At 37.0% G+C, this 22,272-nt stretch overlaps 1 protein-coding gene across 1 annotated transcript; it reads left to right on the top strand.

The window, feature by feature from the left end:
• The first annotated feature begins 18,813 nt into the window (after positions 1-18,813).
• LOC112181471 (serine/threonine-protein kinase-like protein At3g51990) lies at positions 18,814-20,851 on the top strand. The gene has a single exon (XM_024319827.2). It carries the CDS (start codon positions 19,079-19,081, stop codon positions 20,537-20,539), a length of 1,461 nt encoding a protein of 486 aa, XP_024175595.1. The 5' UTR covers positions 18,814-19,078; the 3' UTR covers positions 20,540-20,851.
• Positions 20,852-22,272: the final 1,421 nt, after the last annotated feature.

Raw genomic sequence — 22,272 nt, 5'->3', positions numbered from 1 at the left:
CATATAGTAATGATGAGGATTCTTTCAATGAGGAACTTCAAATTGAGTTTAATGACAATGCGTTCCACATGCCTGAAGCAATCACAATACATCATGAGGTTCAAGAAAATTACAAGGATGACATAGGTGATTGCTTAGAGAAGGAGACCATCAAAGCTCCTATGTTTGGGCCTCTACTTCCAGCACATGGAAGACCACCTAATTCTTCCTTCCCACATTCAAGTGCTCCACATGCTCCCTCCATCCAAGCACCATTTGATTTCTTTGAACATGTGGAGATGGTGATAAATGAATATCCAAACTCCGATAAGGCGATTCTTCTAACCATGCTTGGTGGATTTAAGAAGCACAGGAGACAATGGAAGAAGAGAAAGAAAAAGAAGAGCATCAAATCATATCTTTCCATTGCTCCTAAGGTACCTAAGTTGCTGTGTCAAGAGACCATGAAACTTCACTGAAGGGAGTCAAGCATTTGATGGAACCAAGACCTAAACCTCTAGATTACTCTTGATGAAAAGTTGCTTTGTCAGGCTGAAGACGTTAAACCAAGCGCTCGTTGGGAGGCAACCCAAACTTTTTGGTTTTTAATCTTATTCTTGTTAGTTCATTATAATGTGTTTTGTGAGTGTGCAGGGGTACCCATTAAGAAAGGCGAGGAAGACTACTTTCCTGCTCAAAAACAGAGTGTCGGCCTTGGAGTCAGTCAAATTTGGCTGGCTGCCGTTTTTATCTCCGATGGAACCAGCAAACGTGCCATATATGCATAGAAATATATATGAGTCAAGTTTTTGTATGTTTTTACAGAACTGGATTCGGAGTTCTTATGCGTTCCCAGTTCCACTTTGAGTACAAAAAGGTCAGACCAGCAAAGCAGGAACTTGAGCAGTTGGGTCATATAAAAGGCAAAACAGGGAATACTTCCGGGGGTCCAATGAGGAAAAATCTTATATGAACTTAAAGCTTGAGATGTCTACTTCAAAATTAATCTAAATCATCATCTCCATTGGAGCACCGTAACCCTTCGGAATTGAGGTTTGAATGGGTAAAGGTCCTTTTCTCAGCTTTTCTGTGCACAATTCTGTTTTTCGTCTAACTTTGCAGGGCTGCCATTTTCAATCTATTTGGAGTTAGGAAACGTGCCACTTATGCACGGACAGCTTGTAACACCAATTTTCAGCTCCCAGTAGCAGCTCATCCATCCAGCGGTCCCTGCAGAAGTTATATGGGCTGGAAGTTGGCCTCATGACACAAAATTTCGACCTTTTGGAGTTTATATAGCACGGAACTTACATTTTGGAAGTCAAGACCTTGTGCCTTGAAGATGGTGTCTAACTTTGGTCTTCTCCAAAGGTCATGAGCAGCGGGAGGTCTACAAGGGGGAGCTTTTCTATAACCTTTCTTATCTTCCTACTTGCCCACTTTTGGATTTTCTTTCTCTATGCTTTCCTTGTGCATTGCGAGTTATATTGCCATACATTGAGGACAATGTCTAATCTAAGTGTGGGGGAGGAAAATACAAATTTGTCAATTTGTTTTTGAGTCACTCGTTGTCACAAAAAGAAAAGAAAAAAAGAGTCTAGTTTTAGGTTTTATTTTTCAATGAGTCTTAGGAGTCTTCCAACTCTATGATGAGCATGAACTTTTTACGGATTTACATGTTGGTCACAAAAGGATTGCAGGCATTTGTTAGATTCTTGATTTCAAATAATTGTTAATAGATTTTGATGATTATTGTGCTTGATTTATATACATTGATGGTTGGATTAATGTAACACTTGAGAATTGATGGATGCATTTTATGACAGGTTAAACTTGATTTAAACCCTTGTGAGCTTTTGAGCCTATATATGTGCTATTTCTTTTCTGAGTGCTTAGTATAGAATCATCTTATTTTCTTGACGAGGATTTTGCATGATCTCATCTTTTATTCATCTTGGTTCAGACTCGGATTCGATGTGCATATTTTATAAGGACAAATGCTAGAACTTGCCCCAAAGCCTCTTGAAGCGTATGGTTGAATTGCATGATGGATGGGAAGGGATAAAGGCACTAGGATTACCACCATAGCCAAATTAACCTGTGTCCCTTTTATGCACACAAGATGTGCAATCCCCTAGTTAACCCCATTGAGCCTACATTAAGCCTTTTTGTTTCATCACCCACAAATTCCTTAACCTTAAAGCTTAGTATATATCCTTACCCTATCCTCAGGAATTAGTGGAGCAAATATTTTTAGAGAGATGTACTTATGTTCAAGGTACTTGTGTAAGCAAGTGTGGGGGGTAAGACTTGTCCATAAAAAATATATGTAAGCCGAAAAGGAAAAAAAAAAGAAAAAATAGTATACGGCAAAAAAAAAAAATAATAAATAAATAAAGGAAAAAAAAAAAGAAAAAAAAGTGTGTATGGATTTTAGTCCCCCTTTTGTGAATAAGGAGTTTGTTTTGAATTGAAGGCCTATTCAAGAAAATTTGGTCTTTGTCCTATTTCACAAGTGTTAAAGGAAGGTTTGGAATGAAGCAAAGGCCCAAAAAAATGACATCTGGCCTAGGAAAAAATTACTTGCTTTATGTTTGAAGATTGATTACCTTGAAGATTTTCAAGATTCTTTTATCTCTTATGTTATTCTAGTGCTCCACTAGGTTCTTTAGGATCTTTGAATTTCCTATCCTTTCTTTCTTATAACCTTAACCCTTGGCCCCATTACAACCCTGCATGAAGACCTTTTGATCTTTGAAGCTGTGCATTCGATTTGTGGAGACTTGTGTGGAGGGGTGAGCATATGGTGTCACTGGCCTTTCGTCCGAGTTTTGGCATTCCAATCATGGGATCATATGTAAAAAAAATTCAGAAAAAAAGCCTTTCTTTCTTGTTATCATATGTGAGCTATTTGTTTGTCTTATAATATCATTCCTCTCACATATAACTTGAGTGAAACTTATGCTTATACATCAAGTCAGAAAATCATGAGTGAAAAGAAATTGAGAGCATCTTTGTGAGAAATTGAGTTGACGCTTGTTTGACCCATGAATAAGTTGGTTCTCCTTTGTTGCATTAGTTTGATTGTCCTTGTATTATAACTTCAGCACTATGGTTATCAAAATAAATTAGCTTTTAAGTGAGGTTGTGAATTTTGACATGTGATTGCTTGAATATTGTTGACCATAGTTGTAGGCATTATAAGTTCTCTGAGATGTTTGGAAGATGTTAGGTCAGTGTCTTTGTTCTAGTTAGTTATTTTTTTGCTAGGGACTAGCAAAGCCTAAGTGTGGGGATATTTGATGGGACCATAATTATGCGATATTAATAATGTTAATCTCTATACTTTCTTTGTTAGTTTAGTGTATTTTCTAGTTATTTACGTTGTTTATTTGTTTTATAGGTATCTTGGAGCAAAGAAGGAGAAAAGAAGTAAAAGAGGGATTGAAAAGCAAAATCGGCAAATCTGGCTGTGCAGATCAGTCAACTGAGACCAGTTCAGAACGATCAGGATGATGATATTTATATTGATAGAAAGCCTCAGATGTCTAGTTTCCAGATCTTTTTACGGCTCGTTAATAACATTTTTGTAGAAGAAGTTATGGTCGATTTAGTACAAAGAGGTCAGGCTGCACGTGAATCTGAGGTTGGACGGGAATTTATGTTTCGAAGCCCAAATCACACCAAGAAGCCCGAGGACGAGTTTCTGCTTCATATTCCGACTTATGATGGACAAATGGCATGATCTGGATGGTTGAAATAAGTCATCAAGTTCAAGAGCCAATAGGAAAACTCCACCTGAGCACGTGAACCCTAATTCTTTTAGGTTTTGGATTTCCTGCACAACAAGAAAGATGAAGGCAACCTCTAAGCATATAAAAGGAGATCAATCAGCAGCAGCTCTCGCTCGCTCTCTTCCTCCCCTTCTTTAGTTAGTTTTATTTCTTCTATGTTTAGATAGTTCTTATTAGTTAGGGGGCTGCTTGAAGCCCCTAGACATGAACTACAAGATGATTTGATTTTTGATGTTATTTTCTGTTAATCCAAGATGAGACTTTTGTTTACTACTTTTCCATTGATGAATTCTTGCTTGTATGCTTTGAGTGCACGCTTAGTATGCATGTTAGGGTTCTAATGCTTTGATTGTTTGATGCCTGTGTCAATAGTTGGACTCCTCAAACCTTCTAGAGAAGCAATTGTTAGTTTTCACTATCAAGTAAACTAAGTCCTAGGTTTAGCAAGGCTCTAAGTTTATTGCGATGCCTAGTGATGTCTCAAACTCTTTTAGACCTTAATGATCTCTGCATGTTTAATCTAATAAGCGTACCTTTAGGTTGCATTGTTAGGGAATAGTCTAGGTGTAGAGCACTTCCTGCCTAGCGTACGAAGTAAGAAAGGGTAATAGGTTGTGTTCAAGCGTACCGAGCCAACCTGAGCATCTTCATCTAGATTAATTGAATTAGGATTGAACAGATTGTCTTGTGTGTGATTGTCGGGGGTGGATGCATCTTCCCTAGCTAGCTTTATTCTCTTGATATCAACCAATCTCAAATCTGTTTCAGTTTCATTTTTTCTTTCTGTTCTCTGTCTTTCTGTATTTTATTTTTATAGTAAACGATATCCAAAAATCACCAAATTTTGTGTGCTGGACGCCCTGTGTGTCTAGTATATCCCTGTAAATTTTTGTAATTTTTGGAGTATTTAAATTAGGTTTTTAATTAGATTTTCGACTGCTGTTCGCTAGGAACAGTGGTCACTTTTGTGACATTGTTTTGAGTAGTTATAACCTTAGTCCTCTGCGGGAAAGACCCTTGCTTACTCTTGCTACAATTGACAATCTTAAGTGTGAATAAGGAAAATCAATAGCTTATAAATTTAGCTATCACTATCTGTGTGATAATTGGTGAAATTGTGTATTGAGTTGTGATTGTAGAATATTATGTGTTGAGATACCATGGGTCTAATATGACCGTCTTAAGTGAGATTTAAGATATGGTAAAGCTTGTGTAGGAATATTTGTGTAATGAATTGATGACATCAGTGTGATGAATCTTTGTGATGATTATCATGTAAAACTTGTGTAGGGATATCTATGTGAAAAATCGGTGAACTCTGTGTGATGACCAGCAATGAGTCTTTGTGATGATTGCTATCTGTGTGATGATCAGTTGGATGATCGCTATCTGTGTGATGAATATGTGTGATGATCGCTATATGTGTGATGACCGGCGATATCTGTGTGATGAATATGTGTGATGATCGCTATATGTGTGATGACCGGCGATATCTGTGAGATGAATATGTGTGATGATTGCTATCTGTGTGATGACTGGCAATATCTGTGTGATGATTAGTTGGATGATCGCAATCTGTGTGATGATCAGTAAGATGATGGCTATCTGTGTGATGATCAGTGTGATGACAGCTCGGTAGCGGAGTTGAATTATTATTAAGTTAACAAAGATCAAGAGGACTGATGTGATAGTCAGAGCTACCTTTGGATGTCAGAGTGTGGGGTTATGATGATTACTATGACTTGTTTTGCTTGTTTTGAATTGTGATTTCCTTGTTTCTTCTTGATTTTATTGCTTGATGGTTTGATTGATCTTGAAGACCATAGTGGTGACGATTGTGCTCTGTGTGAGGATAAGAAGGTGATTCATTGTTTTCACCTTGATGTCATGTTGATAACAAAGGCTTCCGGTGGGAAGGAAATGAGTGTGATCCTGGTGACTCGCCGTTGTACATCAAGGGATTTCCAAACATTATCTAAGGAGGTTTTTGTTTGATTGGAAATTTGTGTAATGAGATGCTAGGTTGAGAATATGAGCATGTAGTTTAGTCACGAGTTGACCTACGTAAGCATGTTATGGAAGATTTTGAAACCTATGATTGTAGTTGTGAGTTATGTGCTTATCGTGGTTAGGTTGAGGTGACTTAAGAATGTGTTTCTGTTTTGTGGTTTTGAGTTTACTCAAACGGGCTTGCAAAAGCTTACCGGGTTTGTTGTGTGGCAACCCGGTGCACCATTCAAATGGTGTAGGGGTTAATCCTGCAGGTCAGGGTAATCATGGTTGAACCTGAGGTGGTGTGCTGGCAGCATTACGGTAAGAAGCCAATTTTGTGACTTTACCGTTATAAAGACTTCCGCTTGTAATGAGCTCTGAGGAGCATTTACGTTTTATCTTGTTGTTGACAATTTAATTCATAAGTTTATGTAATATATGACTCTATAGTGTGGGTCAATATTGACATAATAGGTTCAGGGCATCAATATGTGTGTAGTTTAAAGGGAAAAAGTTTCCAAGTATTTGATATTGATGACTGGACATTCACGCATCTATAATTATGGGATTATATATCGATTTTTATTTGTGTTAAGAATCAAGGGCATGACAATTTGTCTGAAGAAATCTATATGGAGTTACCACCAAGACATGAAACCTTAGTGAAAAAAGTTGTGTGTAAGTTGAATAAGTCTTTGTATGGACTTAAGGAAACTCCAAAAGCGTGGTTTGGGCGGTTTAATCAAGCTATGCATTGGTTTGGAAATATACAAAGTAACTCTTATCAGACTTTACTCTTCTTTTTTTTCTTTTTTTTGTGAAGAATATATCATTTCAATACTTATCCATGGCCAAAAGGCATTTATATTAGATGTTGTCTTATACCAAAATCATAAATGGCACAAGCCGCTAAGCAAAAGACAGGTAACCTTCATTGTTAACAAATGCGCTCAATTATTGAGTCTAAAAATAAGAAAACAACCCTAGAGCCTTAGCCTGCAAGGTAGGAAACTTACCACCCAAGATAGTCTTAAATTTCTTCGAGGAAGGGCTGCAACCATTAGTACACACTCTTTGCTTGGAAGCCAAAGCCTCCATCTGCCTAGGCTGCACCGCATCTACCTGAATCTGCAGACCATGGTCAGTCTTCGAAACAGGCTACAGAACTTCATTTTGCACTTGCTCCACAACCTGTTTAGCAATAGAGTCAAAAGCATCCTTTCTTTCTTCCTCTGCTGCAGAAGCTGTACCTGTTGCAGTGTCAACATTGGATCTCACCAACCTTCTAATAGTTGGTTTCTTCTTAATTAGAATGGAAGAAGAACCCGTGAAAATATCTCGGCGGTTCTGAGGCGTGAAGGAGAAAGACCCTCCTAAAGATGAGGGGCCAGAGAAGGTCAGAACCCTAGCCGCTGGGCTAGAAGCTTTTGGCTCCTCACACTTAGCTCTTACATGTGTGATCAGACCACACTGAGGACATCTTTCTTTTAGGTGCTCAAACTAGAATTGCAAGATAGGTTCAACACCAACATCCAATAATACTTTGCGTTCAAGCAATACCGGTTTGGTAACATCATGGGCAAACAAAATCCGGATCAAACCTTTCTGAATTCCTTCTTATCATAGTCCAGAAAGCCACCCAACAGATTACCAATAAGGGTGAAGTTTTCTGGTTCTATATAAAGCGGAGGAATCTTAGAAACCCTAACCCAGAAATGGGCATGTTTGAGCTGGATTTCATGCAGCGGTCTGACGCCGTCATACTCCTCAAGGAAAACAGGAGCACGGTCAAAACACCAAACCCTACCACGTAGAACCTTACTGCAATCCCAGATAGACTCGAACGAGAAGAGAACGAGATTTCATGCCCGCTCTTGATCCAGGAATCCCTTGTCCACCATCCAAGTACGAAGGAAGTGGCCGCATAATCAACTGGCCGACGGGTTAAAGGCTTCCCAATCAGAAAAGATTGGGAGGATTGACGGACAGGGCCGCCACCGATTCTTCCAAGGTCTAGAGCATATGAATAATTTGGTATAAAGATTTAGAATATGTATAGAGCGGGCGGATCCGTGGCCACCTGAATTATAGTTAGGATTATACTCCAAAAATAACAATCAACGGTTGAGATTGAAGACAATTTATTAATTCTTTTTTAATAAAGACAATATATAATATTAATTCAAATAATTATGCATTAATATTTTTTTTCTCTCTCTCCTTCTTTAAATTCTTCTTAATTAATATCTTTCATAAATACCTCGTTTTGGAATATCCAATAATTACCAAAATTAGGAATTTAAGTAAAATACGGGCCTGACCTAAACTTCATCTCCTTCTTCTTCTCCACGAGGAGTTGAGCTCTTTATCAATGAAGCATATTGTGAAAAATCCTGATCAATTAAATTGATTTAAATTGATATGCACTGAGAGTATGATGATGTTGATTGTGCTCTGTAATTTTGATGAGGAAAAAGTGAGAAAGAGGTAGAGAATAGATTGAAACTCAATCAATTTTCATCGTGCTCCGTCAAAGACTTCATCAAGATCAAATTTTTTTTTCTTCTATGCAATAGTTGAGTTTCAATATGAAAACAATTAATCTGTTAATTATATTCCAAATCGGAGTAGTTTTCATAATTAGATTAAATAAATTAATTCTATAAAAAAGAAAAGAAAAGAAAAATAATAGATAATGATTTATTCTTTAGGACTCATCTCAACAGTTAATTATTATTAAATTTAATGGACAAGATTTGGAGTATAATCCTAACTATAATTTATATTGTCACGGATCCGCCCCATGTATTATGTATAGTTCGTATTTTGTTTTTCAATCTTAGAATGCAAGGCTTTCTAAATTTTTCTGTTTCAAACTTATCCATTTAATATAGAGGTTGGTATAGTGAACTACAAGCCCTGTAATAAGAGATAGATGCATTTCTTTTGGTGTAGATTATATATGTAGTGGAAAAATCTATTTGGTTAAATTGCATCCCATTTCATTCTCAAAACAAACAAAAAAACAAAAATTGCATCTCATTTGAGCTTTCCGATTTATGGATCATACAAGGAAAATATTTCAAAAGAATAAGAAATGTTGAGGTATACATCAACAGCATCACCAAGTCGTTCCAAATTTCCAATCACTGTTTCATACGAAACTTCACTTGTCAAAAAAACAGAACAAAACAGAGGCTGCATTTCCTTTGTCGATTTGTCCTCATCATCTTGCTTCTTTTCTGGGTGTTATGCATGTCTCTAGGCTCACGGCCATGGCACCTAGCTAGTTAAAATGCTAAATAAATATAAATTTTGATGACCAGAGGAGGAAACTGAATAAAATGGGTTAGAATGTTTAACCTTATATATTTTTGTTGTAAATATTATTATCTATGTGGATGTCCATGTAAATACTCATTAGTTATGTACTTTGATGTAAACCCTACCTCTATATAAAGGAGGCTAATGAGACTGAATGAGAACACTTCTACTTCCTCCCAATTATTCTCTCTCCAGATTCTCTCTACTTTATAACACGTTATCAGCACGCTTGCTCTTAATTTTTTTTTTTTCACTCTATGATGATTTAAGAGTTTTTGGTGCAACTTTGTTGCTTTTGACCATAACTCATAATCTACGAGTCAAGATTTTTAGATTATATGATGGCACGGCTATTCTAATTTTGTCAATTAACTTGAATATTTTTTTTTTTTTTTGGTTCCATCGATTCTGATTCCTTTATATCCCTGCATCCATAATTCATGGTTTCTACGGTTTTCGTTTTCAAGTATGCTGATCATACATGCAACTTGATTGATTTACATATATACATATGATTCCCAATGAAATATTATATAAATAATATTCTATTTGTTTGTTTCGTTATTTTTTGTGTCATACCATTATTACACAATCATGAACATTGCCATTTCATTCTGAATAGACTTCTTTTGACATATTACCTAGCCAGGTAGCTTTAGAATCCTTGATAACCTCTAATTATTATTGTTCTATCTCTTATCGACACAATTTTAATTGTTGGCTTGATACAGCCAATTTTGTTCATTACTACTTAATGTGAACCATCTATGACTGTATGTGGTCACTTAAATTGAGAATTTGTTGTTTTGATTGTTTAATTAAATGTCACCCTAGTCCATCTTATTGGCTTAGATGCCATATATCAGTCCATATGCATATCTATTATATATTGCAAGAACAATATCATGGCACCGGTTATTTGTTAACTTATAGCTTCAGGTATGTTCTTTTAAGCATAATTGATCGAGTTCATTTATTTTCCTTACTCATTATTCGGTTTTGTAATTTAAACTGATCGAAACCTGAAGTTTCTTGATCAGATTATATGAGGGCCTGAAGTTCCTCAAGAGTTCTAATGAAAAGTTGCTACGTGAAGTTTCTTGATCAGAACTAATGCACGCATCTAATAATGAGGGCCAACAAATCCTCGGTGTTATATGTACAACTAAATGTATGAAATTCACATAGTTCTTGATTCTCGACTATAAGAGCGGTAGAAGTCCCTCAACTTTCAATATTGGGGTTCCCTCCTCCTTATCACTATGTGCGAATTTAAGGTTCAAACGACCTGTAGTTTAAAGATGGACACTAGTCGAAGCCAGAAGCTTTCTGACTATACATTATATATAAAGAGAACTTAAGTTTCTCCACAAGATAAAATTATGTCTTGTGTAATTAATGGAGAGCTTTAATTATCATGTACTCTGAAGAGATCGGACCAGAAGTTTTATGTTTTCTCTTCATTAATAGAACCAGAAGTTCTATGTATTCTCTTCATTAATGGAACCAGAAGCTTCCATGATCATTTTATTTATTTATTTATTTACTCGTATTATTCCCTTTACTTTTATTAAACAATTTTTTAATAAGAGAATTTGTCCAGAAGACAATATTATGTTCTTGTGCAATTTGAAGAGAGATAGAAGATTATCATGAACCAGACCAGAAGTTCTGTGTATTCTCTTCATTAATGGAACCAGAAGTTTTCCATTATTATTTTATTTATTTGCTTGCATTATATTAATTTCTTTTCTTTCATTAAAGTAATTTTCCTTTTTTTATACGGACCAGTAGTCTGATATCTCGAACCTCCAAAATTTCGAGTGTACATCTTTTGAACCAGAAGTTCAAAGTACCACATAGTAGAACCTGAAGTTCTAACAGTAAAACTCAAACCCGAAGCTTTGAGTATAAAATATAAATAAAGTGAACTTGAAGATTCACTTTAGTCACCTCGAGCCTGAAGTTTCGAGTACCAAATTTGTTTAAACCTAAAGTTCAACATATGAAAATTTAGAACCAGCAGTTCTAATAGTAAAAAATTCGAACCTGAAGCTTCGATTATACATGATTTATTTTAACTTTATGTCCATTTCGAACTAGAAGCTTCACTCCACCTTAGAACCTGAAGTTCTAATTGTGCAGACTAGAGCCATAACTCTCGAGTGAATATATAGACAATTTATTATAAAGTTTTAATCTGGGTCAAACTCAAACCTGAAGTTTTGAGGGAATTATATTGACACCAATTTAAAAGTAAGCAGATATTTAACCGTTGGTTTATGACGAATGAGTATGAGTATATCCAAAATTTGTGATCGTGGATTTTGTAATTAAAAGAGATCAGAACCTGTAGTTTCTAGATCCTTAATTACATGAGGACTTGAAGTCCCTTAATGATCATACTCACTAGATGATAATCTAAAGTCCCTCACTTATAAAGTATGATCGTGAAGCTAATCATCTCAGATCTTACATATCTGATTGATGGCTCCAGAAGAGAACATATTATTGTCTCTTGCATCCTATGCCTCCAATATTACCAGAGATGTATAACCTCTCCATCTCATGGATCTCATTGTATAGCAAGAAAGCCAATTGACATGGCTACACCATGAAATGCCACCATAAGTGGATCATGGCAAGAGGGAAATCAGGAGTCAAGGTAAATACTACCCTAACATCCACATATGTGAGGAAATTATAAATTGGGTGTGTGTCGCCTATGGTACACTATATGGTGGATGATTATCAAGCCACTTTCGAAAGGGCACTGGTCAAATTAAATTGCATTGACTAGTACGAACATTGAGATCATCACACATCCCTGATATCTTTTGCTTACAATAAGCAACTTGAAAGCACTATTATGCTACTCCATAAATTTATTGTATCCTTTTGAGTTCCCATTGAAACTAAATGTTTCTTAATCCGATTATCTAGGAACCTGATGTTCCTTAAGAGGTTGTTATAAATTGAAAAAAAATTGAAACCTCAAGTTTCTTGGATCTCCAATTATATGAGGGCCTGAAGTCCCTCCTCTTTATGACTACACATTTATATGTGACACAAAACTTGAGGTTCTCCACATGATAAAGTTACTTGTTCTTATGGATTGTAGTCTTTAACTCGAAATTTTCGAGTATATCATTTTGGCCAGTAGTTCAAAATGAAGTTGGTTCATTCCAATTATCAGTATTTCACAATTAATGTTTACTGAAGCTAAGGTAACAACCATATCAAGAGTTGTAGATCTTGATCTATGGCTCCAAATGAGCTACTATCATGTTACCGAATTTGAAATATTGTTGCATTAATTGCTTACTATATGGTTGGAGAAGACTTTATGCCATCGGATATATACTGTATCGAATTTTCTACAGTAAATTAAGGCATATGATGTCATGAACCTGAAGTTCCTTGAACCAAATACACTATTTTGGCATGACTAGTTACGTCACCTTTTGTCTACCATGTTGCATGGAATCACTTACAAGTTTGATGATTGCTAATCTTACTCACAAGCAAATTGTTTATTTACATATTTGCGAGTTGTCACTTTAATGAGACAATCCTCCTGCAATGAGGGGGAGAAATATTGTTCCTGAAGAACGATATGAATTGGTGTGAGATATTTATCCACCGTCTCATTTTGACTTTGAGAAATATCAAAACTAGTGAATTGATAAAAGAAAGTGACAAAATTATATGCTAAATGCAAAGGCATCTGCTTGGGTTAAAGTCCTTGAGACCGACCGTATTAATACAAACAATGTAGACTCCATTTGATTTGTGGGATGTAAGTGTATCCAATTGACATGGTTCTCCTGAAGAGAATGTCATTAAACAATATCACAACTCCTAATATGGCTACACATATAAGGGGTGCAAGTATGCCATTATGAAATGATGTCTTAGTGATACAATAATAAATCAATATGGTTGATGCTAATGGAAAAAAAAAAAAACGTTTTTGACCCAAAACTTGGTTTGGGTTCGCCACCAGCCAATGAACACCTTCACTCCAAAGAAAGTGATAGATTTTTGAATGCATCTTTTGAGCATGGTCATAATAAGACAGTTTTCCAGCCGTTAGGGGGAGGAAAGACTACTGTCATTTGAATAATGGGGTGAATTTGTGTGGATTGTATCCACAAAGTCTAAAGTTTTAAACTCCCAAAACAGGGAATATTATACAAGCCCTATAATGCTCTATATGAGATTATAAGTAAAAAGATCCACATTCACTACATAATTCATCTATGAGAGATGATTGTCCTAGAAGCGACAATGTATGCCCCAGAAGTGGCATGGGTATCAAATATCAATAAGCTTATTATAGCTAATGCATGCATATAAGAATGTGTGGGATCTATGATTGTTAATCATCGATGATAATTTACATTTGGTAGCTACCAAAAATCTTTAAGGGCTGTATGAATGCTATACCACGTTTCACCATGAATGTCGACAAAGTATATTATGGCCAAATTGGAAAGAGGCAATTCCAATGAAATTGAATATTTGAAACGTAATGAAATACTTTGACCTTTAACCCTACATGGTACAAAAAGGTATTTATCAAAAGTGAAGGTAAATCACTATGACAAAATGTCTATTTATAGAGACACGAGATTATGAATATCTTCCCTTATACGAATGACAATTTTCTATAAGTACAGTGTTACATATAGCTGTTATATTGACGAGAGATTTATGGCATGTTGTCATCGTATATTATGAAGATCTTAAAGATACATTGCTAAAAGCAAAATCTCATAAGTAGTGTGTCATTATAAGCCTATTGCTTATCAAATCCTTGAAGGATTCTATTCAAATGCAAGTCCATGAATGATTGAAAGAGCCTGAAGCTCACTCGTGGAATCAAAGAGTCTAAAGCTGGCTCATATGTACTCATTTCGTTCTAGTCAACATAATCCAAATTGCCTTAATGAGTACTATGACGAGACTACTATCGAATTCGAATTATGATTATAATGTTGCAACATATTCTAACTTTTGCAAAGTTATGAATTATTTAGAGCTCTTGGAGAGCTTATGAGACATATCAATACACAAAGATATTGATGTGTATGGCTAGGTATGCCATGATGATTTTTCAATGTTTTAAACTATACAAAGTTAAAAGTGTCAATTTGTTTATATTGTTTAGCTATTACTTTATGTATGAATTTGAGCATATGAGATTGTTTCTAACCTTATCATATGAGGTAAGGCTTATTGAAAATTGCCTAGCTTTGTTGGTATTGCTTAAACTTTGCAGGTATGAAAATTTGTGATGAGCCCCTATATGCAAAGCACACATGGTCTCACTTCAGTGATAGACACATCAAACTACTATACATGTAGCTTATCACATACATAATTGAGGCTTGCAACAATCAGGGTTAGATTCTCATCATGGGGAGCATCCGGAAGTATGCTACCTAGGACATATGCGCGTTGTGCTCTTTTTGTCCTTCGACCAGGGTTATTTTTGTCCCACTGGGTTTTTGTTACCTGGCAAGGTTTTTTAACAAGGCAACAATAAGCGCGTCCAATACCATCATTCATTGGTGGACATCCAAGGGGGAGTGTTGTAAATATTATTATCTATGTGGATGTCCATGTAAATACTCATTAGTTACGTACTTTGATGTAAACCCTACCTCTATATAAAGGAGGCTAATGAGACTGAATGAGAACACTTCTACTTCCTCCCAATTATTCTCTCTCCAGATTCTCTCTACTTTATAACAATTTTATATAATTAAGCCAATTTTTGAGAGAATTGTTAAATTTTTGAACTACCACATATGCTCTCACATAATATAGATATTAATAAAAAAATTATTTCTATATGAGGATAAGATAGTCAATAGACTATATCATATTTAAAAAAAAAATTGCAATAAGTCCCATGAAAAAAGGAGAAGCTTCCCCAAAATCAAGAGAGAAATTGTTGTAAAAATGAAAGGCAATTGACATGTGCGGAGCACATGTTAAGGGGCTAGTAGTTATAATTATTTTTACATTATAATGAGGTAAGTTTTTCACCATATATATCTAAAACAAAGATAAAAGTTTAACCACGTACTATAACTGTTATGAATCTGGGGTTGGTGACGGCGATGGAGGCTCTCGATGAATCTGCATCGATCTGATGTCTGAGTCATCTCAGAAAGTGGCGTCTCGGGTTTGCTCAGTTTTCAGGCGTTTTGGAGTTTCACGGTGGTCGAAATTGGTGTGACGGAGCTTTGGGTAGCAGCGGGACGGTGGCGCTGGATGACATGGTGAGGGGCGGTGGCTCGTGCAGTAGATGACAACTTGGGCCAGTTTGGGCTAGTTTGCTAGGTCTTGGGTGATGGTGTCCTTGGGCTGTTCCCTTTTGGGCTTGTAGCTAACTGTTGGGTTCTGCCCTAGTCCATTGCTATGTTGGGCTAGGGTTTAGGCCTTTGGCCCAACCCTGTGTTTTTAGCTTTTGTCTAGCTAATTACAATAATGTTTCTTGTATTAGGAACCTAGATCTCTAGCACCTACGGCGTAGTATCAATGGAGGATCCCCGCTACCTCTACGTATTTGATGTCTAATGGGTAGGTCTATTGTATGTATCATTGTGGGTACTACCATTTTCTTCTTGTCTGCCTATGTCCTTAAATGGCAGCGGAAGGATATGTAACGGCCTATTGTGGCTTGTGATGAATGATATTATTGCCCCTTGGGTCGATTAAAAAAAACAATCAAGATACATAAACAAAAATTATATTTACACAACAACAAATCATCAATCTATTGTTAAGATAGAAATGGTTCATAGAATATAAAATGAAAAGACACATGTAGCATTAACCTATATCATTCCAAATATAGAATAATAATATTGACCTCAATGGTGGTGATAAGAAAGACGAGACAAGATTGATAGGAGATGAGAGAAAGAAGAAGAAGAAGCAGAAGAAGAAGAAGTAGAAGAAGAAGAGGAAAGAGAAGAAGACAATAAGTAATAGGCAAGATCAAGGAAGAATAATGTCTTTATATATATATATATATATTTATTTATTTATTATTTTTTTTTTTTTTTGAATTCAGTCAAGAAACCAATAATACAAATTAAAGTGAACATATTAAGTTTGTTAATTTTTCATTAAAGAAGATTGCAATAGTTTTGGATTACAGTTAATATATTGATTTTTACTAACTTTTGTGCAATAGATATTAAATAAGGGTTTATTATGAATGAAAAATTTAGGTGTTGAGTCAGCAAGATAGAAAATGAAATAACTCCAATGTGGCAGCTAAGTCATAGGACCGCAATTAACAAAAAAATTCACCCGGACTACATTCAATACGGGTTGTGAGTTTTGGACTTAGATAAAATTAACTCAAAAAATAAAATAAAACCTGAGAAATAAAAATCTTTGAGAATTATTTTGTATTACATAATTCAATTCATTTTTCAATACAAAAAAGAAACAAGACACCGCCAATGTCCAGCCGTGACAGGATAAACAGAAGGAGGCCACCAACCCAAGAAGGCACACAAACCATTGACCAACCAAACACACCGCCATGGCCAGCACCAACAACGGCAGCAAACAGAGGCAGATGGTATTGAAAGGGTAGAGGAAATCAACGAGAAGAATCGGAAGATTGGGAATAGTAGAGAGATTTACCAACCTTCTATAAGACCAGACAGAGGCATCCTAAATTTCTAGCGCAGTCAGAGTCCCTGTGCTTGTCACCACCAGAAGGTAGTCGCACTAGAGTAAACGCAAAGAAGAGCGACGTTAGAGAGAGATCAGGGTTTGTCATAACGTAGTTTCTAACTTCGTAAATGTTGTAAATGTTAAAAAAAAAAAAAAATTAAGGAAAAAAGGAAATGATCATTTACCCAATTTTAACAACAAAATTGCCCACTTGCTCCACTAACAGTTTTTTAACCCTATTTACCCAAAACACTCTAATGGATTATTTCCCTACTACCCAATTAATTCTTTTTTTATTCTTTTTATTTATTTTTAGGACTTTTTTGCCCTCTCCTTCTTTCTCACTTAGAGAGAAAAGTCATCCTCCACCATGCTGTGCTCCGGTGACTAATGGCCGGCAGCTGACTCCGGCGACCGGTGATCGAAATCCGGCGATCGATTACCGGAATCCGGCGATCGGTAACCGGAATCCTGAATCCAGCTACCGGACCGGTGACCGGATTCCTGCGTCTGATTTTATTACCCCCCAATAATACTCAGTAATCATATTATTGCCCCCAGTAATCATATTATTGCCCCTCCCCCCCCCCCAATAATCATATTATTGCCTCCCAAAAATCATATTATTGCCTCCAATAATCATATTATTGCTGTCCAGTGAATTGTATGAACTCCCAAAACCAAAATGAACACACTACAGGCACAATTGATCAATTTATTATCATATTATTGGTCAATTTATTATCATATTATTGTCCCCCAATAATCATATTATTGTCACCCAATAATCCCCAATAATCATATTATTGTCACCCAATAATCATATTATTACCTCCTAATAATCATATTAGTACCTTCCAATAATCATATTATTGCCCTCAAATGAACCAAAATGAATACATTACAGATACCAAAAAAAAAAAATCTCATTATACCAAAAAAAAAAAAAAAACTCCTCTGGGCACCCACCGGACTGTGAGGCAGATGCAGGAGTCGTCGGGGAGTGTTTTAGGGTGACGACGACTTTGGAGCGGAGTCGTTTCGGGCTGGGTTCGAAGTCGGATCGGAGTTGGGGGCTGAGTTGTGGCAGTGGGCCTTTGGATTGGTGGATCTGTGGTTTGGTTGTTGGTGACGCCGGAGGTGGATCGAGGTGTTGGCCTGAAGCTGAAAGTGGGGTGCCAGATCAGCCATGGCAGTGAGAGAGAGAGAGAGAGAGAGAGAGAGAGAGAGAGAGAGAGAGAGAGAGAGAGAGAGAGAGAGAGAGAGAGAGAGAGAGAGAGAGAGAGAGAAAGAGTCTGGGGGAGAGAGAGCCTGGTTCGGGTGACGGCGGCGCTCGGGGTTGAGTTTCGAATCCGGATGCAGTGCTCCGATCTTGGGGCTGGCTTGAGGGACCCATGACTGTTGAGATCGTCTCTGATGGAGGTGGAGACTTGATGGAGGTGGTGGCCCGAAGCCGGAGGTGGGGAGCCGGAGCAGCCATGGTACAGAGAGATAGAGAGAGACCGAAGCTGGAGGTGGTGCGCGGCACAGAGAGAGAGAGTGAGAGAGAGTCTGAGAGGAAAGAGTTATTATAGGGGGCAAAACTGTTACTAGAGGTTAGATTGGGTAAATGAGGTTAAAAAACTACAATTTTTAGTCTAAAATTAGGTAAGTGGTCACGGTCCCAAAAAAATATGTATTATTATTGTGCGTTACAAAATTTTGTGAGGGTTGAGTGTAGTAGTTGCTCCCGTTTATAAAATAAGCATCCATTTCTAATACTATGCTTGTCCATTAAGTGATTGGATTATAATAAGAATTTTATTGTTAGGGGAGGGGTATCAAAGGATCTCATATCAAGTATCCCTTAATGATGGGGCCGCAAGTGAAAGTCTTTGTTTAAACCAACTAAACGTGACATAAACACCTCTAAAGCTTATTGCCTAATAGTATATTAGTGCTAGTATAAAATGCCAAAATGGGAGAGGGGAGGAATAAAGTTGACATTTACAACTTACGTACCGTTTTTACCTACACACATATCGCATCATTCATTTGCTTTCTGTATTTGGCGACTCTGATTTGTATAATGTCATGTGTAGAAGACTCTCTTGGATTCCAAAAGTGGAAGGTGGGCTCTCCCTCTTCTCTCATTTACAGTTCTACTTTGTAGAACACCACCACCAACAAAAACCAAACAACCTCAACCAATTTTGGTAGAACTTTCTCATACATTTTGTGTTCTTCAATCCAAAAACTCAAAACCCAACTCAAAAGTAACAATCTTTTGTGAGATTAGAATTATGGGGTACCTTTCTTGCAAAGCCGAATCTGCTGTCTCCGTCTCCAATTCCCAGACCCCATCAGATTCCCATGAAAAACCCATCAAGATCCAACACTTCGATTACAGTGATCTCGTGGCTGCCACCAATGGCTTCTCTGATCAGAAGCTCTTAGGCAAAGGCAGCCACGGCTATGTCTACAAAGCTGTACTTCGTGGCCGACTTGTTGCCGTCAAGAGACCCTCCAGAGCTCACAGCAAAATTCCCAGACCCACTTCGATTTCTGGGCCTGAAGCCACCAACGAGGTCGACAACGAGATCGAGATCTTGTCGAAGATTCAGAGCCCAAGATTGGTGAACCTTCTTGGCTTCTCCAACGACACGAGAGATAGGCTTTTGGTGGTGGAGTTCATGAGCAACGGTACTCTCTATGATGTTTTACATTCTTCTAATGCTAATAATAAGCCGCCTCCCAGTTGGGGAAGGAGAATTAGATTAGCTTTGCAAACTGCCAAGGCAATTGACATTTTACACTCGTCAAACCCACCTGTAATTCATAGAGATATTAAGTCTGCGAATGTTCTTATTGACCGTAGTTACAATGCCCGATTGGGCGATTTTGGGTTGGCTCTAAGGTGCCATTTGGATGACTATAAGCTCCGGTCGACCCCGCCGGCCGGGACTATGGGGTACTTGGACCCTTGCTATGTTACCCCGGATAATTTGAGTACTAAAACTGATGTGTTTAGTTTTGGGATTTTGTTGTTGGAGATTATAAGTGGTAGGAAGGCTATTGATGTTGGGTTTTCGCCACCTTCGATTGTGGATTGGGCTATTCCTCTTATAAAGAGAGGGAAGTTGATTACTGTTTATGATCCTAGGATTGTGCCTCCTAAAGAGCCTGTTGTGAGGAAGCAGCTTGCTGTCATTGCGGCCAAGTGTGTGAGGTCCTGTAGGGAACGAAGGCCATCGATGAAGGACGTTGTGGTTTGGCTTACCGGGTTGAGTAAGTTGGTTCCTCTGCATTCATGGAATAATTTTAACAATCCATGTACAATGGTAGAGACCATGGGGCAACCTGTTGAATCAAGGGCTTCACCGATGAATTTGAAGCCACTTGGATTCGGAGAAGAGAATTTTGAAAGCATGGAAACTAAGTTGGCTAGGCAAGCTATGAGGAATTCGCGGAGGGTTTATTCTGATTTGGGGTTTAGTAGCAATTTGATGGAGCTTATGGCCGGTACCGATGAAGAGTCTGAATTTCGGGGTAAGGCAGATGGACACGAGCCCAATTCAAAATCAGGGAATCGGGTTTCTAGATTTGGCAGTGCAAGATACTTTAGCCGAGGGAGTAATCAGTCAACTCCTAGTAATGGGAGAGAAGTCCCTCATTTGATTCGAAATCAATCATTTGGACAGAGGTCATTTATATGTTCAAAAAGAGATGATGCCATTTTGCATGCAAGTGGTGTTAGCCGATGATATCCAGTTTGCTGCATAAATTTGATTCAAGTGAATAGAATGAAGGACCTGTAAGCTTTCTGGCTTGCAAATTATACATTGATGTAGATTTGTTGGTGTCTCATTTATTCTTGATTTTGTTACCTGATCATCTTTGTATTCATTAATTTGTTAATGTGTTGTCAATTATCATATATGACAATCAAGGGTACATTGCTGATGTGCCCCCAGGAGGTTTTATTTTTCATCATTGTCATCTATTATTGATGTAAATGATATAATGCTTCATTGATGATAATAACATTAAGATGATTGAATTTCCATCATTGGATATGGATTTGATTTTTGTACTTTGGCGTCAGCATATGAGGATAATCTTTTATAAGATTTTAGAATATTGATTCTGAAGAGATTCTATAACAATGTGTTTGCTGCTGCAACTGTCTTGTGGGTTGTTCTAATATGTGCAGGTGTTGAAACTAACAATGAAAACCTTGCTTCATATGCAGGTTTTGAAGTGTCTGTCATTCATATGCAAAAATTGCAGCAGGGGTACATGTGAGGCCTCTGCCATATATAATGTTTTGTGTTTTAATTCTGTACTTTGAGTCTGCTTCTAAAAATTTACATGGAATCTGCTTCTTGGTAGTATTAGTTTGCACTTTAAGTCCTTGTTTCTGAAAGCTCTTTTCTCTCATTGTGATAAGTGTGTGTATTCAAAAGGATTATCTTCAGGTCTGAGCTCTAAATGTATATCCCTGTTTGGTAGTGTAAACAATTGAGCAAAAGCAGGAACTTGAACCGTGTTTGATGCAGAATGCTACCATTTTTCTTCTTCCCATTTCTGAGATTTTGATATCTGTTTCAAACGCTAGGGCGTGATTGGTAATTCAAGAAACGTTTCCAGGTGAGATGCATATGGTTTGTTAATAAATTTTATTCCTTTGCTTTGAAAATACGCACATAAACAGTTCCAAACAGGTCATACTAGAAACAAGGGACAAAAAATAAGTGTTGGCTTGTCTCTGATCTTTACATGTAATGTAGTTTCTTGTGACACAAGTTATGATAGATCCATCATCCATATTAAAAGATATGTATTATGCAATTTGGAAGTAGCTGAAAGTATTCAGTGGCATCCTGCTGCCATATTTTAGCCAAATGCCAAATAGCATCACGGGCATTCAGATTAGCATGCTTGGTAACCACAGATATGACAGAAACAGGTCCTATGGTTCGTATTTAACAGCCTATCTTCCAGTTTTTAAATTTCCAATATTTTATTGAGTTGGTTACACATATCATTGCACCCCCTAAAATTACTAAATCATATTATAGCGTTGCAGGTCACGACTTTTGATATATGTCAAAAAAAAAAAATAACTTTGAATTGTCTCACCTTAAACCTGAAGCAATTTGAAATGGTGTTAGCTCAGTGGTTAGAGCACCCACTATCTATGTACGAAGTCATGGGTTCGAGTCACCATGGGAGTAAGAGTGAAACCCTTTGATCCTCTTTTAAAAAAAAAAGAAAAAAAAGAAGCAATTTGAAATGAAGTACTATTGAACAAAATCAATTTCATCGTTAGTCTCCTTGTAGATGGAAGAAATTGAAAATATATTATTTTGTACAGAGGGTCCTTTTGTTTCGTTGTAGGATTTTTGTCTTTACACCTATTTCATCAGCATTAAAAGTCTCTAAACCGAAATCATGTAAGGCTATTAGTCTATAGAACGCCATCACAAACCTGAAA

This window comes from Rosa chinensis, chromosome 1, assembly GCF_002994745.2.
Source record: "Rosa chinensis cultivar Old Blush chromosome 1, RchiOBHm-V2, whole genome shotgun sequence".
Classification (NCBI taxonomy): Eukaryota; Viridiplantae; Streptophyta; class Magnoliopsida; order Rosales; family Rosaceae; genus Rosa; species Rosa chinensis.
The sequence above is the reverse complement of the archived record's forward strand: the minus strand, read 5'-3'. Positions and strand labels throughout refer to the sequence as shown.

Excerpts from the sequence above, each read along its gene's own strand:
- LOC112181471 (XM_024319827.2), top strand. The coding sequence starts at position 19,079 with ATGGGGTACCTTTCTTGCAAAGCCGAATCTGCTGTCTCCGTCTCCAAT.